At 49.5% G+C, this 16,670-nt stretch overlaps 1 protein-coding gene across 1 annotated transcript in view; it reads left to right on the top strand.

The window, feature by feature from the left end:
* The first annotated feature begins 4,603 nt into the window (after positions 1-4,603).
* The window catches only part of EEIG1 (estrogen-induced osteoclastogenesis regulator 1), a 37,896-nt gene continuing 25,829 nt past the window's right edge, over positions 4,604-16,670 (top strand). Inside the window, exons 1-2 of the mRNA XM_051807433.1 lie at positions 4,604-4,704; positions 6,059-6,695. Of these exons, the coding sequence (XP_051663393.1) occupies positions 6,550-6,695 (146 nt within the window). The 5' untranslated portion in view covers positions 4,604-4,704; positions 6,059-6,549. The remainder of the gene's footprint in view (positions 4,705-6,058; positions 6,696-16,670) is intronic.

Here is a 16,670-nt window from a genome sequence, read left to right as displayed (position 1 = left end):
AGTGTGAAAACTGAAGTATTTAAGATTCTTTGTTTTTCTTGAAAGCATCTGATAAGAAGCTTGACTGGAATGGTCAGCACAGCTTCCAGGTGCTCTGTGTGCAAGACTGAAGTTGATACCACCTTCAAACAGGACTCCTGAGCCCTTGGGTCCCAGCCATGCGGGTGATTAACCCAAGGCAGAATCCCAGCGCCAGCAGGGACAGTTTCTGTCACCTCTGCTGACCAGGATCCCAAATTAGAGGTTGTTGTGTCAAGTGGGAACCACAGATTACAGTTGTTTCTGCTGCATTTGGGGTAACAGCGGCGTTTGTGGGGTTGCAGCCAGAAGAATGGAACCAGTGGGACAGACCATGGCCACAGCCAGCAAGTCTCTTGTCCAGCAGAGCACTGAAGGGATGGACACTTGGGATACAGACACAGGATAACACTGATAAAAACAACAAGCCTCGAGGCAAAGTGGGTTCCAGTCCGCAGATTCTGGAAGGGGCAAACCAGCTCCAGTTGCACCCATGGGCCTCCTGGAATGGAAGGAAGAGTCCTGCCACACATTCCCAGGACACACTGAAGCAGACATGGAAACCAGTAAACAAAAAAAGCCAGGCAGCTGGATTTTCAGGTCTAGCTGCATGTTTGGGGAAAGGAATCCACTGACTCCAGATTCCAGTGCTCCCTCTGTCGATAACAGGATTCCCAGTTCTGGCAGGCCAGAAACCCACTCTGCAGGTGTGTCCTATGGGAAACCCAGCCTGCCACAGAAAGTGAAGCAGTTCCTGGCCCTTATGATGATGAGTTCAGTTAAATATGGAACAAGTGAAAAACACAAGCAGATCAAAGTGGAGCTCACAGCCTGTTATTAAGCTGGGAAGACGCGAGCTTGGAATAACTTCACTCCATGGGATAATCCTGTGCCATGGGGATAGGTACCCATTCCCTTCACGGGATTTCCAGCTGCCTGCACGGAGATGGGACTCACACCACTGTGGTGGCTCCACCCCCTGCCCCATTTTGGGAGCTCTGGGTCTGCCCCCAGCTCTGGGGAAGGCACCCATCCACTGCAACTCGTTCCCACTCACAGCTCCCCTGCAGCTCCTCAGAGCAGGGATTGCAGGTACACCCCACCCACAGCTCCAAGAACACATTTACAGTACAAAGCATCATGTGATAATCTCTTATTTTCGATGATGAGGCTGAAAGCTCATTAAGGCCATTACAGCAGAGGCGACAGGTGGAACAGAGGAGAGCCATTACTGTGTTTTTGCTGTTACAGCAACGTGTGTAATTTAGTTTTAAAACTTTAATCATTTGGCTGCCAGGAGAAACGAATTAGCGTGATGATGCTTTCCAGAGGAAGATGCTGATGATGTAGATTGCAGGGCTCGTGTATCTGGGATTCCCCTGGGATGATAGGATGTGATGGCTCACGAAGTGCATTACAGAATTTACCTCACTTCACCTCACCGAGTTTTGTCCCTTCTGAATTTATCTCACCTTGTTTCTCCCCTGCTGTTTTATCTCTGTCCTCAAAGCGGGGAGGGAGGAGGTAAGACAAGCCACTTCTGCTCGTGCTCACTCACAGAGCATCCAGATCCCAGCCCTGGCCAGCCAGGAAAACCTCTCCAGGAGAGCAGAGGTGAGGCCCAGACTGAACTGCAGAGCCCAGACTGATAAAAATATCCCAGACTGATAAGACGATGCCCTGAGCCAGCAAAAGTTGAGGAAGTGGTGGCGGCACAGGGGAGCTGCACCGGGAAAGGCTCAGGTCAGGGAAAGCACAGGGCAGGGATGTGGCTGAGTGTCCTGGAGCAGAGGTGAGGTGTGCATGAGCCTGGAGGAGAAATCCACACTGTGGGAGTCTGGGGTGAGCAGAATCTACGTGTATCAGAGCACCTTGATCACACACAGATGGTGACTGGATTGGACCTGGAATGGAATATAATATAAAGTCAGTGGGATGGTGGATGGATGGAGATACCCTACACCCACATCCCCTCTGTGGGCGTGCTCAGACTAATCCACCCCCTCTGCAATCAGGAGCCACTGTCCCTTTAAAAAATATTAATTTCTCCAGAAACAATTATGCAGCATAAACACAGAAAAAAATCAACAGGGTGAATTTCAAACTAATAAAGATTTAATCTCTAAGTCATGAGGCTGCATTTGTTAGGAAAATACACATACCCCTGAGAATGCAGCTATGGTTGCTACACTACACACTGCTCAGCAGCTCGCTGGGCATTTTTCCAAGCCCGTTTATTTTTAACATCAGTCACATTATTCAATTAATTATAAAAACACTGAGGTTTTCAAGAGATGCTTCTGATAAAACTGCAAAGTAAATATGCGTGAGAACAGCGAGGATTAAAGTCTCTGTAAACTTTAGCATCTGGGTCTGTTGCTATAAACAAGAGAAGTCCTCAAGGAGATTGTTTATCAGGGTGAATCATAGCAGATAACACACAGCCTCCTCCCACACCACACACAGCGATCGTTTGTCCTTCACCTAGGGATGGAAGCGGAGCATCCACGTGTCTGTCAGCAGTAGCTGGGGCATGAGAGGTGTGAGAACTGGGCTGGATTCTTCAGATGCCTTCAGTATTTGAGCCTCCCAGCTTGGCAAATGTCAAATATTTAACAGGCCGAGCTCTTTCCTAACAAACTGAGAAACAGAAAGCAAAAATCCCAGCCCATCTCCAGCAATGTCTCAAAGCCTTGGAGACACCAGATAGAAACTGATGGAAGGATTCAAGCCCTGCCTGTAACAGCAGCCTCCACAAACCCTGCTGTTTCCTGATATCTCCTGGTATTTCCTGCAATGGTTTCATGGTACCAATACAAAATGTTTTCCCAGCCCAGTCTGTGTAAGCTTAACCTGGTAAGCCAAAAATCATAATAACACATTTGGCTTCATCCAATTTTTAACTTTTATCTGAGGGCATTGCTGTGTAATTCTCCTAGCAGACTTTTTTTTTTTTTTTAAAGGCTCACATTGTGGTGGAATTATTTGATAGCTCTGATATTGTCTGCATAGATGGCAAAGATTAGAGGCAAGGACTCTGGGCATCAAAGCCTGGCAGAGAGAGCTCCCAGGCTTTCATCCAAGCTTTGCCAGACATGCACATCAACCTTGGGAACAGTCCCTCCCATGTAAGCCTCAACTTCTCTGCCACAGAGACTCTTGGGCACATCCCTGTCTTTAAAAATTAGGCAAATCACGTTGATGATTGCAGACTCCTTCAGGACAAGGAGAGACATTTTGTTCTGCTTGCCCTTAAACGATGGAATCCTGCCTAGCCAGGGATCCCAGCCACAGCACAGGGCACGGCAGCAGCACCTAATAACAGGGAGCCATTTTGATGGGGAGATGTGTCCAACTGGTTGCCACAGCTCGCACACGGCGGGTGAGATCCCAGCTCCCGGCCCTGCCTCGTGCTGCCTGCAGGCTGTGTGGTGCCAGGGCCTCCTTCCCATTCCCGGCCGGCACAGGCACTGCCAGCCATCCTGACCCACAGCCTGACCCACAGCCTGACCCGAGGCCACACTGCTGAGCGTGAGGTGGCACAGCCCGAGGAGCCGAGTGCCTGTGGGACATCCTGCTGGGAGGGATGTCACCAGGGGCTGCTCGGGCCAGGAAGGCACTGGGACAAGCCAGAGTAGGGGTTTCTGGCTGTCAAACAGATGCAGAGACCATGTCTGTCACAGAATCACAGAATGGGTTAGGTTGGAAGGGATCACAGTGGGTCATCTGGTACAACCTCCCTGCCCAAGCAGTGTCACCCCAGAGCACCTGGCACAGGACTGTGTCCAGATGGCTCTGGAGTATCTCCAGTGAGGGAAGACTCTACACCCTCTCTGGGCAATCTGTGCCAGTGTGTAGTCACTGCACAGTAAAGTTCTTCCTCATATCCAAGTGGAACTTCTTGCACATCAGTTTCTGCCTGTTGCCTCATGTCCCATTTCTTGGCACCATGGAGCAGAGCCTGGTTCCATCTTCTTGGCACCTTTAGATATTTATACACACTGATGAGGTCCCCTCTCAGTCGTCTCTTCTCGAGGCTGAACAGCCCCAGCTCCCTCTGCCTTTCCCCATATGAGAGATGTTCCAGTCCCCCAACCATCCTCGTTGCCCCACGCTGGACCCGCTCCAGGAGCTCCATGTCTGTCATGTCAGAGCTGCCCCCGCCATCCCCTCAGCTCCAGCGCCAGCTGGGCGCTGCTCGGGCTGCAGAAGGGCCCCGGGACACCCTGTGAGGCGGGAAGCTCGAAAAGCCTCACCCGGCCCCACACAACGGCCCCACTGAGAGAACGCCGGAGCCTCCGCGCCCGCCCCCTCGCCCGGGGGGCGGGGCTTCCCCAAATTGACAGCCCTGCTCTCCAATCGGTGCGCTCTCCTCTCCGCCCCGCGCGCGATTGACCAATCAAATACCGCCGCGCTCAACCCGCCTCCTCGCTGCTGCCCAATCGGACGGCGCCGCTGTCGCTCCCCCGTCTCGGGACGGAGGGCGGGGGGTTACGCAGGGTCGGTATTCTCGAAGCGCGGCCGCGCCACCCGCCCCGCGCGCCGCCTGCGCTGTTGGCGTAGCGGGCGCAGTTGGCGCAGCGCGGGCAGAGGCGGCCGTGGCGGGGGAGCGGCGGCCGCCGGGCGAGGAGCGGGCGGGAGGAGCGGGCAGGGCCGGGCAGGCACCGCGCCGGGACCGCGCCGCAGGTCTGTGGAGCGCGCCGGGAAGCGGGATGAGGCCGTCCGTAGGGCAGCTGGTGATGGGGGGGGCCGGGAATGGGGGTAGGACCGGGCTGCGGGTCGGTGCACGGGCTGGGAGCGGGCTGAGCCCGGGCTGCGGCTCCGGGCACGGGTGGTGGGGTCGGAGCTGGGCACGGCCCGGGCACGGCCCCGGTGCTTGGCGCCTGGGGCTGGAAGAGCGGTGAGACCGGGCTGCGGGGCACTCGGTGGTTCGGAGGTGCGGGAGGTGAGCTGAGACTGGGCACGGCTTAGTGCAAGGCTCGGAAAGAGAGCCGAGACCTGGGCACAGCTCAGTGCAAGGCTCAGACAGCGAGCCGAGACCTGGGCACAGCTCAGTGCAAGGCTCAGACAGCGAGCCGAGACCTGGGCACAGCTCAGTGTATGGCCCCGGGATGCCGGGGCAGGCTGTGACCTCCCTGCAGCCTGGTGCGTGGTCCCAGGGTCCGGGGGTGGGCTGGGACCTGTCCCCATCCCGGTGCACAGTCCAGGGAGCTGGAAGGCAGGATGAGCCCTGGAGCAGCTCGGCGCAGGGACTGGTGGGGTACAGCAATGCCACAGGACAGCGGAGGTGCCCAAGCTCCGGCAGAGCCAGCTGGGTTTACCCACAGCCAGAGAGGGGCTTTAACCACCCACACATTCAGGCAGCTGCTGGAATCCCTGAGGATTGTTTACTGCCCGGTGTTCATAACCTTGTCCCTTTTGGATGCTGATCAGCTCCTGCCTCCCTGGTTTGGGTGTTGTGTCGGTGTGTAACGAAATGCCCATCTCCAGCCCCAAAGCTGAGCCGTGCAGGGCTCGATGTGGATCCGGTGCTGGGGAAAGGCAGCGTTCCCAGTGGGCCTGGTGATTGGGCAGCCAGATGACCTGATTCTGTTGTTATGCTCTGTAATCTGGAGCAGACTGCTTGTTTTCTCTCTCTGCTGCTTTCTCCATTTATAAGATACAGGTGCTAACACTTAGGGCTGGTTGGATATGCAGGAAAGAAGCAGATTTTTCAATTCTTGAGACGGCTTTTCCTTATCCTTGTTAGACTACACATTAGACCGATCTTGCTCTGTAAACTGCTTCTCAAGGTGGTGGCTGAAAACAGAGCAGATTTTTATTAGCTGCTTTGCAAAACAGAAATTACGAGGGGGATGACAACACTGAAGCTTGCCCTAGGCAAAAAGGGGAAAGAGGATGTTGGGGCCAGGCTAATTGGGGCCATACCTCTTCAGACTGGAATGAGTCTGGACTGAATATTACCCATCCAAACAGGTTTTAGAGGAGGAGGAGGAGCCCAAGACTGGCTGGAACTAATTTACTCATTTCCCTCCCAAAGGCTGACCCGAAGACCTGTATCAAGGAGTTGCACAAGGGGAGGAGATAGAAACTGGAAGCTCTCTGAATGTGCTGCCCGCAGACTTGAGGCTTCTCTGGGGACTCGAGATGACTTCTCACAAGAGATGCTTTCAGGAGGGGTTGTGCTGAAGACAGAGCACTGCAGCCTCTAACTGGGACAGCTCCTGCTGGTCTGGAGCTGAGACCAACTTCCCTCCCTCCCTTTTCCCTTGGAGATGTTGCAGAGATTTAATCTGACCTCTTCCAGCTCACCTGAAGCCTGCCGTGGTGATGATCCCACAGCCAGATCCGACCACCAAAGAGAAGAGAATCGTGCGTTTGAAGCTGGGCCGTCGTTGTAACTGAACTGGAATTTACTCCCTGCTTGTGCTCCTGCAACGAGTGTCCTTCTTCTGCTTGTCTGTGTGTGTTTTGAGCCACTTCTCCCTGATCTCGTTTGGAATTCCTGAGCTTTTCACGCTGAATTTGCCCATGGCTTTCCTGATGAAGAAGAAGAAATTCAAGTTTCAGACGAGTTTCACTCTAGAAGAGCTGACTGCCGTCCCCTTTGTGAATGGGGTTCTGTTTTGCAAAATTAGGCTGCTGGATGGAGGAGACTTTGCTAGTTTATCTACCAGGTAAGACCCTCCCTGCAGACTTGCTGCCTGGCTCTGCTTCTTTCCCTGGTTATTCATCCCTTGAGCGGTTTAGCATATGGCCACCACTTGCTTACCCCTTGATGGGATTTTAATAGTTCTGTTGTAGGGCCCCACATGCCACATCATTCTCTGGAGCGGGGGAAGTACATAGCTGGAGAGCTCTGAACCTGGGTGGTGTTGGCTGATCCGAGCTGGATTGAATTTTTCAGTGATGAGGGGAGGGAGCCGGAGGTCACTCCCCTGAAAGGGGCTGAGGTTTGTGGGTTAAATCCTCTCTTATATTTTTCCCCTCTCCTTGCCCAAGTTCTCACACACTATTTCAGACCCTGTGCTGTATTGCCTTTGTGTCTTACTTGAAACTCAACTCTGTAGAAAACTGTATCTAAACAAATCAACCCCTCCCAGCTTTGCTCTCCCACTTTGATTCTGAATTTGTGCTCTTGGTAAGGGTGGAAGTAGCTTGCTTTGCATTGCAAATTGCTGTGCAAGGGAAAACTGCTGCCTGGAGTCAAAGTTGTCAGTGTTAAAGACCCAGTTTATCTCCTTGAACTGATGCCATTGCATCTCCCAGTTTAGAGCAGCAGTATTTTCTGTGTGATCTGTCATGTTGGGATTGTTCTGCTCCACATCTTACAAGGCTCTGCCATCGTGTATTGGCGTTTCTCTGACTCCTTCAAGCAGGTCTGTCCCTAGTCTTGCTACTAATTGCTAATAAAAACTTGCTTTGTTTCTAACTATGCACACAGATTATCACCAACAGTATGCAAACACGAATTCCATAACAGCCCAGACTTGCTTTCTGCCTCAAGATGTGAAGGAAGCCTTCAGTGGTTTTCAAAACTTGTTTTTTTGCTTTCCTGAGTGACTGCTCAGTTTTAAAGGTACAGGATTAGTTTGTGCTGGCTGTTAACTGCTTTATCCCAGGGCTAAAGTCTGGTTTGGGCTGGTTTTCCTCTTTGTGGTGCTGCGTGCTGAGCTTTCTCGTTTCAGGAGAGATTTTATTGGGCAAGCATAAAACATTTGTCTTGCAAACAGAAGTGGTAGGGCATTGCTCAAAGCTTGGGTTTTTCTTTCAGAGGCACGATGCAACCTCATCTGAAGTTTGTAGAAACCGTGGGCGTGGAACACCTCCAAAAATGGACTTTGAATTAATTTCTCTTTTGAAGAAAGTCTGTCAAAAAAGCTTTTCCTCACAGTGTTTCTCCCCTGGGGCTAGGTCCTTGGGTTTGGTGGAAGCAGCTTATCTAAGGAATTCAAACAGTATGTGAACTTGGAAAGAAATTAACCCTTCTGCTTCCTGGAGTCACAATAAACTGAGTTGCACTGGAGGGTGTCTTGGGAAAAGGCTGTGCTGAGAAATGCCCATCTCCCTCTCCCTGTTGTCTCTGAAAGTGGCTTCTGGGAGCCTTTGCTGGGGTTTGCTGGTGCTGCCAGCCGTGTGGGTTGTTTTCTGAGCTGGCTGGGGTTCAGCAGTTCACTCAGCAGAGCGCGTTGCAGATGTGTTCCAGCAGCAAAATCATCTGTAATTCAAACCAAACACATAAACTGCTCTCCCTGGGCTTGATTGCTTCAAAATGAGCAAAGAGGAAGTGGGCTGGGGGGTTTGCTGCCTTTCCCCCAACCTGTCTGGGCTCTAACTGAAAGCACATGGAAACCTGCTCCTGCTTGAAAAGTTACAGCTCTCAGTGGCACTGAGTCATTTGACCTTTTCCAAATATTTTCCCTGTTGCAGTTAGAGAAACTTCAGGAGGGATGAATTTCCAGGAATGGTGAGGAGAAGAGTTACCATGTGGAGAGGCTCCTGGATCATGCCTCTGTGCTGATCTAGTCATTTCCATCGCATTTTTTGATACTCTTTGGATCTAGGGAAAGATTAAAGTGAAGGAGATGCTGTGTCCATATCGTGTTTGAAATCTGTACATTATTTAGGGTCTGTGATTGTTTCTCGTCCCTGAAATCAACCACTTCCAAAACCGATTTTGTTTGAGGTTGTGATGTCTGGGAGGTCATCTCTTATGAGCTGCTTATGTACAAAATCTGGTGTTTGCTCTGCAGTTGATTTGGGCTGCTTCTGTGGTCTGTGGCAATCAGAGGTTTGTGGTTGTGATGGAGCTCTTCCTGACCATGAGTTTTCAGAGAACTGATCTGAACAAGGTGTCCCACATCACCTGGAGTCTGGAAACAGAGGGGAGAAGTAGGTATATGAACTCTTCATAGGACACACTAAATAGTTTTTTTTTCTACCTATGGTGTGGAATGAGGAGTGTTGTCTGAGAATATAAGAACCTCCAAAGAGAGATTTTTCACATTATTTGCAGCAAACTTACCTGGCACCTCGTGCATGTGGCGGGAGGTGGGACTGTGATATACCCAGGGAGTTGCCAGGTGACACAGGGTTCATTTGACCTGCTCACAGAGCAGAAGCAGCAGGTTTACTGCTGGCTCCTGTCAACCCGTCCTGGTCCCAAGTCCAGTTCAGCCTGGGTTGCACGTACCTGCCACAGCCTGGTGCTGTGGGTCTGGTGGGGCACACCCCGGGCTGGGACTCCCTTCCCAGGCTGCTCACACCCCCTCTGCCCAGCCTGGCTGAAGGGGAACCTGTCTGAAATGCATTAAGACTAAACACTCTTAGGAATTCAAGGCTCTCTGGAAAAGATCCAGGTCCTGTCAGCACATTCAGCTTTGGGGATCTGCCTCTCTTGGGTTTTCTGGTTTTGTTTTTTTTGTTATTTTCTTGCAAGCAGGTACCCTTTTTCCATGCTTCCCGTGCTCAGGCCTTGCATTAAACCATGTGATTAAGTGACTGAAGTTACAGCTCTATATATCCTTTTGCTTGTCCTTTCCCCTCCCTTTGTAAACTCTTCTTACACTGTGGTGGCACTTCTGAGGATAAAACTCCCAGGTTTCACTTTACAGTGCTCTGCACAAAAAGCATCTGTTGTCTGTGGGTTTATCACCTTGCTGTTGGATTACAGAAGCTGGGCTTCTGAAAATGCATCTGTGCCAGGTGTAGACCAGGCAGATGCTGTATTTCCCCACAGAGAAGTGCCAATATATTCCTTGAATATTATTAGTCCAGATACTTAAATAGCACAACTGCCAGTGAATTCAGTTGCCTCCCAAGTACCTTTAAAAATAGCAGGCACAGAGCAGTAGGGATGTGTTCATGGCAACCGTTTTTGTGAAGCAGATGGGTGGCTGCATTTTGTACCAGTTTGAAGCTTTTTGGGGGGTTGTGCAGCTTTGTTCCTGGAGAGATGATACCACGAGCTCAGTGGGGAGTTTCCGACCGGCACAGGCAGGAGCCTGGGTGCCCAGATGAGAGCCCTAAAGCTGCAGGCTGATGTAGGACACACATGTACATCTTTGGGTATCCTGGAAGAGGATGACTTGGTTAAATTCCCCGCTCTGTGCTTGCAGTGTTGGTGCCTGCTGAGTGACAACCAGATGCTCTGTGCCTCGGTGCTGAGTGATCTCTGGCTGCGTGTTGGCAGCGAGCGTTGCCGGTGCACGATGTGAAGGAAGTGGAAAGCCAGGTGTTATCCACAGACTCCTGACACTTCATCCTACATTGTTCTGTTAGCCTGCCAACAGTTTTCACTCTGGTATTTCTGGATTTGAAGGAAGGGATCGTGCTCTGAAATCCCCTGTCTGACTCCAGAGGAAAGACTGTTTTGCATGAGTTGAGCAACTCTGAGGGCATTTCCCACCTTCCTTATTGTCTTCTGAAGGCACCTCAGAGTGTATTTCCTTTGAGACCATGCTTTTCTAAGCATATGCAGCATTTCAGCTTGAATTTGTGATCCTGCCACTCCTGCAGCAGTTCTAACTAAGGAATGTGGCTTGTCTCCTGCGACCCAGCCCTGCTTCCACACAGGCTTGATCTAGGAAGAGCTGACCCTGTTGGGGTGGTCTGACCTCCCAAGTATGTCAGTGCTGCAGCCTGAACCCAGAATGTTCTTAGCCTTGCAATTTTTGAGTCAGTATGAAAGGCCACTTCCTGCACTGCAAACTTTATTTTTTGAGGGTGTAAAGCTGCATCCAGAAAGCCAAAGGAAATGCTGGTATTTGGGAAGGCACCACACTGACAGCTCCCTGTGGACTGAGGTCAGCTTTTGTGTGAGTGTGGCTCTGTCATCCTTGTGTGGGCACAAATGACCTGAAGCTACTTGCTTTTGGCAGCTGGTGGGATGCAAAGCATTGTTATACCGTGGTGATACACACAACTTTTTCACATAAATAAAAGGGAGAAGCATTGCCCTGCTAACACAGGGCTTGGTGATTCAGAAACCTTTGTGAAGGGAGGTGCAAGTCGTGCCACCTCCAGAATTTGGCTCTTGGTGGTGAGAGTTAAATCAGCTACTTCACTGTCTTCACATAAATAGTCATTGTGCCTGATGTTACAGGATCCTTCAGGTAATTAGGTTCATAGTGTTTGACTTTTTCAGACTGGAAAATCGTTAACTGTTTGTGTAATCAGAGACTGAAGGACTGATTCAACCCGGTTGAAATGTGAATCTTCACCACTGTCTGCCTTAAAACAAAGATTAGGTAACTAAATAGTTTCTTCTAGAGTCCTCAAGAGGGAAGAAAACTGTAGTGAAAGGAGGAGATCGCTGGCTGAGTTCTGCCTCTTGATTCCAGTGCAATTGCTCTGGTTTAGTAGAGCAAAGAACTTGGTTGTGGCTTTAAACCGTTCTCCCAGTCCCATATTTTAGGACAATAGGCTCTATCCTCTGCTAGGGCATGGGGTGTGACAACACATTTTAAAAATACTTTTATTGCAAACATGTCTGAAAATGTAGACCTTCCCTGTGCATACATATATTCCTAATACACAGATCAAGAGAGTGAGTTTTAATGTTCCAGAGCTGTTTCACACACTAACATCCTTCCTTCCTGGCAGAGCCTCAGCAATAGGCTCAGGGTGTTAATGGAGAAGGGATTTGAACACAGCCTCTAGAAGTGATTTGCAATCAAACATACCCTATTTCAAGATAATATTAAAGCACCTGCAGTGCCTTGCATTCTGAAACAAATACAGAGAAAAGAGACAGCGAAGATGAGAAAAAGGAGGTTCATTCCAGAAGTGTAGCTAAACGTAGGTGCAAGTTGTGAGAGCATAAGCAGTGGATGAAGTTGAACCTCTGGCAAGTTGGGGGTGTTGGAAGAATTGCAGAAATGATAGAGCACCACACAAACCAGGCACAAACTGTCTTAAACTGCACTTTGAGTTTGCAGAACACTTCTGTCACCTTTCCTGGGCTCTGGCAGCTACACCTGCCCCAGCCAGTGTGGGTTGATTTGCTTTGTGCCAGACTTGCCTCTTCCTGTCACCACACTGGGGCCTGTCACAAGACTGGCAGAATTATGTCAAAACTTTCCTTCCACGGGCGCTGTATCCTGTTGAGTAAAGAACAGTCTCTGTTCATGGTCTGGCTCTGCCCTGCCTGCTGTGGCTCAGGCAGGGGCTGCTCTGTTGAGCAGAAGCTGTAATCTAAAGCCCTGTAACCGATCTGCTGTGTGTACAGCATCAGTAAATACGTTTGGATACAGCCGGCTTTCAAACTTCCCCCTCCTCGACGATTCTGAGCTGGCATTGCTTTGACAGCTGACTCTTAGCAACAGCCTTATCTGTGTGGCTTAGGCAACCCTTTGCTCAAAAAATTACTCGTTGAAAATTAATGTTCTACTCGGAGATTTGGCCACCTTGATTTGCAGGGTGACGGTACCATCACCTCTGACTGAGGACGAGGGGAGGTAGAAGAGGGTGGCCTCCCCCTCCTTTAAGACATGTATTTATTTCTGAAGTAGAGGGAAAAACCTAAATGGCTTCCAGTCTGTTTATTCTTTGTGCTCTTGAGCTGCCATCAGTGTTGACTCTAGCTTTGTAGCTGAATTTCTGAGGAATTCATGCGTGCCTTCGGCAGCCTGTGGTCTCGCTGCACAGCAGTTGGTATTTTAATAGGCCATAAGTTGCCCGTGGCAAGTTGCTCTGGTACCAGTTTCTAGATGAATGAGGCAGGTAAAGATTTATTTCTTATTATTATTTTATTGCAGGAAACTACATCTGGTAGTGTTTCAGGAAAGAGCCCAGCGTGTCCCTCAGATCAGAAACCTCCCTCACTTCAGGGCAAGTGTGTAAGCTGTCAGGATGGGATGGTGAGGCCTCACAGCATCCACCTGAGCGTGGCTCTGTGGGGTCTCATCCGTGAGAGGATGGGCGGATGTGGCTCTGTGTGTGACCTCCCTTTTTCAAACAGGATGTGTTCTGCATCCTCTGTGGGCTGCCAGTTCTGCACTTGCAGCCTGCTCTGAAATGGGTCTGAAATTATTTCATAGCTGTGGGTTGTTGTAGATTAAACTAGAAGCCTTTAGGAGTAGCCTGGACCAACATCTGGATCTGCCCATTTCTTCTATAGCATTCTGTGACTTTGTATCAGTAATCTGTGCTGCAAAGGTGATGATTTCAGGTGTTATTTCAGGATTTGTTAGCCCACCCCAGTACCAGCTGCTTGCCCTGCAGGGTTAGAGACTTTTTTTTTTTTCTCCTTGGAGTTTATTCATATTATGCCAAGTGCACTTGCTGGGAGACATGATGCACTTCGCTGTCGTAACTCCAGACTTGGCATCACGGTCCCTCTGGTACCATACAGTGGGACTCGGCATCTCATTTCAGTGCCTGGGTTTGAGAAGCACTTCCCACTGGACAAACAGTTGTGCCTGTGTTCACTGGATGAACAGCCTTCTTGTTTGGTGTATTCTTAATCTGATGAGCAAGAAAGGCAATTGTTGTGTGGGATTCAAAATCGCTGACGGCCGTGGATGTTGTTCTCACGTGCTCCCCGTGGGTCTCCCGTGTGAGCTCAGTTGGTAAGGCCAAGATGAGGAGATGGGATGGAGTTATGGGGATGAGGAAGAAAATGCAGAGGAAGCACATGGAGACTAAAGGACTGGGAGGAGGCAAGTGTGGAAGAGACAGGATGCTCCAGATTACCAGTAGCATATACAGTCTGTATAGTGGCTGCACTCCCTGAGGATGGAAAGTAGCTGAGCTGGCAAGAGAGCAGGATTAAGCCTTTCCTTTAGCTGGATTTATCCTACTTCACTGGTGAGAGAAGGCCTTGAAAGAAGTCTCATGTTGTAGTAGGAGATGGAACTGAAGCTAAAAATACTTTTACAGCTGTATGCTGTATTTTAAATAAGAAATGAACCCTGAAAGCACTGAGAGGGAGGAAGGAAGAGAGTGTGTGGATTTACAGTCCTGGAAGGGCTAGAAAGCTGCAGCACTAATTAGTAATGCAGCTTTAGAGACCTACAAAACCATCACCCCTGCATGTGGTTGGTAACTAGCCTGAAATGTGCTCTCTGAAATAAGCAACTAAAGCCAGAAAACTTTCTTTTGGAGCTTCCTAGAGCTACATGTTTACCTCAATGATACAGGTTCCATCTCTTGCCTTTCAGTGTACCAGATCTTTTCTGTGCCTTTCAGAAATTACCAAGCACTATTCTCCAGTCTGGCTTTGCAATGGAAAAGGAGCTCAAGGAACCTGTAATAGAAAACCCTCTTAAAGGGACGTGGCCTCAGGGTTTCAATTTGAGGTAGTCACATACCTCCATTTTGCTTCCAGAATAAAACTTTGTATGAAATGACTGTGGCAAGATGTTTCACTAATGGGTATTGGGTTAATGATCAACAGAGGCTCCCTCAGCCAGCTGCCACATGAAGGACTGGTCAGCACACGCCTTCCTGTGCTCCTACCTGTCAGTGGAGCTTCCATTCCTCCTGAAATGCAAGCTCTGAGTGTGAGGAGTACAAAACAGGCAGGACAGAGGGAGCCCTGAAAAAGTTTTCCAACCATCTTGTTCTCTGTCCAGTCACTTCTGTTTCCACTCTTTAAGGGGTAATATTGCTCATCAAATTAAAAACACAAATGGCCAAGAGAGGAGGAGGGAAAGGGTTGCCTGGAAAAACTCAGGCATAGAAAATTAGTTCTTTTTTTTTTTTTCCCCTCAGCCTTCTATCAGATTCTTTGAGGCGTTATCTGCGCTTTGCAACAGCAAAGGTGAGGTTGGGTGTGGTATAGTGGTGTTCAGTGGATTTTTGTTTGCATATGTCCAGGTTGGGGAGAGGGTTTTCAGCTTGATTGTGTTTTCATCATGCTTTTTTCTCCTGCTACTTCCTGTTCTTCCCATCCTCCCTGTGCCTCCATATCAAAGAATATGAGGGAGGCATGTAGGATATTTATAATTCAGCAATTTTTCCAGAACTGTTAATGCTCCATTGCCCTGGAACGGAGCAATACCATTCCCACTTGACAAAGACTTGCTGTACCCGTCAGCCCCAGCTAGTGCAGCGTCCTGTTTCCAGGCTAAGCAATAAGGGCTCTGCAGAGGTAGTCTGCTTGCCTCTGTTACAGATTAATTATGCAGTAACCCCTCTGTTGGAAAGCTCTTTTCCTGGCTTCTGTCAGTGGCCTGTTCTGGTAACACAAGGCATCTGCATAAATGTTGAATTCCTTTCAAGTGCAGCACTGCTCATTTTGTACCTTCAGCAGCCTGCAGTGCTCCTGCTGCAAGGGAAACTCTGTGCTGTGGAGGGGGGAGTGTATTTCCTACAACTGTTTCTGTCATTTGCTGCTGTTCTGCTCTGTTGAACACTCTTCTTGTGCTGTACGGGGAGTAGCTGATCATACTCTGGCTGCTGTTCTCTTTAAGGTCCATTTCTGATGTATTTTTGTAGCAATGCCTTTTCCTGCTATAAGTGCAAGTGTCTGTTCTGTCAAAACAAACCTGCATGTTGTTTTCCCTCCAAAAGTAATGCAAGCACATCTCCAATGTCGTTTGCTCTCAGTAGGGGAGAATCAAGGGAGTGTGTTGGAATACAGCTTGTGGTGACAGCCACAGAGGAGGTAAAGGCTCTCTGATCCACAGAAACCTGCTCCTGGCAGTGGGAGCCTGTGCTGACATCTCCCAGGGGCTTAACCAGCACCGACTGCTGCTGCAAAATGCAGAGCTCTTCCCTATTCTACTTTTAACCAAGATGTAATTTATGAAATTACATTTCTCTGATTAGGACAAGTTGCATCATGAGATATTGGTTGCTCTTAGGAAATTGTTTTTCTGCAGCTGTGGCTCCAGAGGAGCAAAAGCAGCTCTAACTGCTCTGTCTCAGACCCTTTTCTCTCCCCTCTTGCTGGCTCTGTCAGTCTGGCATAACACCAGTTCTGACACTCCCCAACTGGGGCAGAAGGGAAGAGATTGTTGGGAGAGGCAGAGTTTAGAAGTCCAAGCCCGTCACCAGCAGTACGGAGATGAGTCAGGGGGCACAGGCTTTTCTCAGCAGCCTCTTCTCATTTGCAAACCTCTCCTGCTGAGTGGCCTTTTTGCTGATAAACCCCGACAGCGATAGATATCGATGGAGGGGACATCCAGGGGGAATGTGTTTGGAACTTGTCTCACAAACCAGTGGCCTGGTTTGTGCTGCTGAATGGTGCCTTTATAAAGGAGCCGTGGTAAAGCACCTGTGTTCATCGTGGAGTGGAAAAGCTGCTGTTAACACATAAAGGGCTTTCTCCTGGACTGTTGCGTTTGTTTTGAGTAAACATGCACTGTATAGAAGTGACTCACAGGGAAACATGTCTGAGCATGGTAGGGTGTTACCTCTTGGGTAACTAAACCTACTTTTAGCACCGGGGTTGACTTCAGGCAGCTTATTTACTGGAGGGCTCTTCAGCATGTTCGAGCCAAATTGCAGTGATGTTACATCACACGGTGTTAATGAAATTATTCCAGAAATGAGCTTGGCCTCATGTGCAGGTTAATTTGCACTATAAAGACTTCTCTGGCAAACTCTCCTGGTTGAAACAGGGTTGATATTGGCAAAAAAAAGTCGCTTAATTATTCTGGCATCAGTATGTTTTCACGTGCCATAAATCTGCCTTGGAGGCAAAA

Source organism: Manacus candei, unplaced genomic scaffold, assembly GCF_025592945.1.
Source record: "Manacus candei isolate 608988 ecotype Guabito, Panama unplaced genomic scaffold, ASM2559294v1 h1tg000071l, whole genome shotgun sequence".
NCBI lineage: Eukaryota > Metazoa > Chordata > Aves > Passeriformes > Pipridae > Manacus > Manacus candei.
The sequence above is the reverse complement of the archived record's forward strand: the minus strand, read 5'-3'. Positions and strand labels throughout refer to the sequence as shown.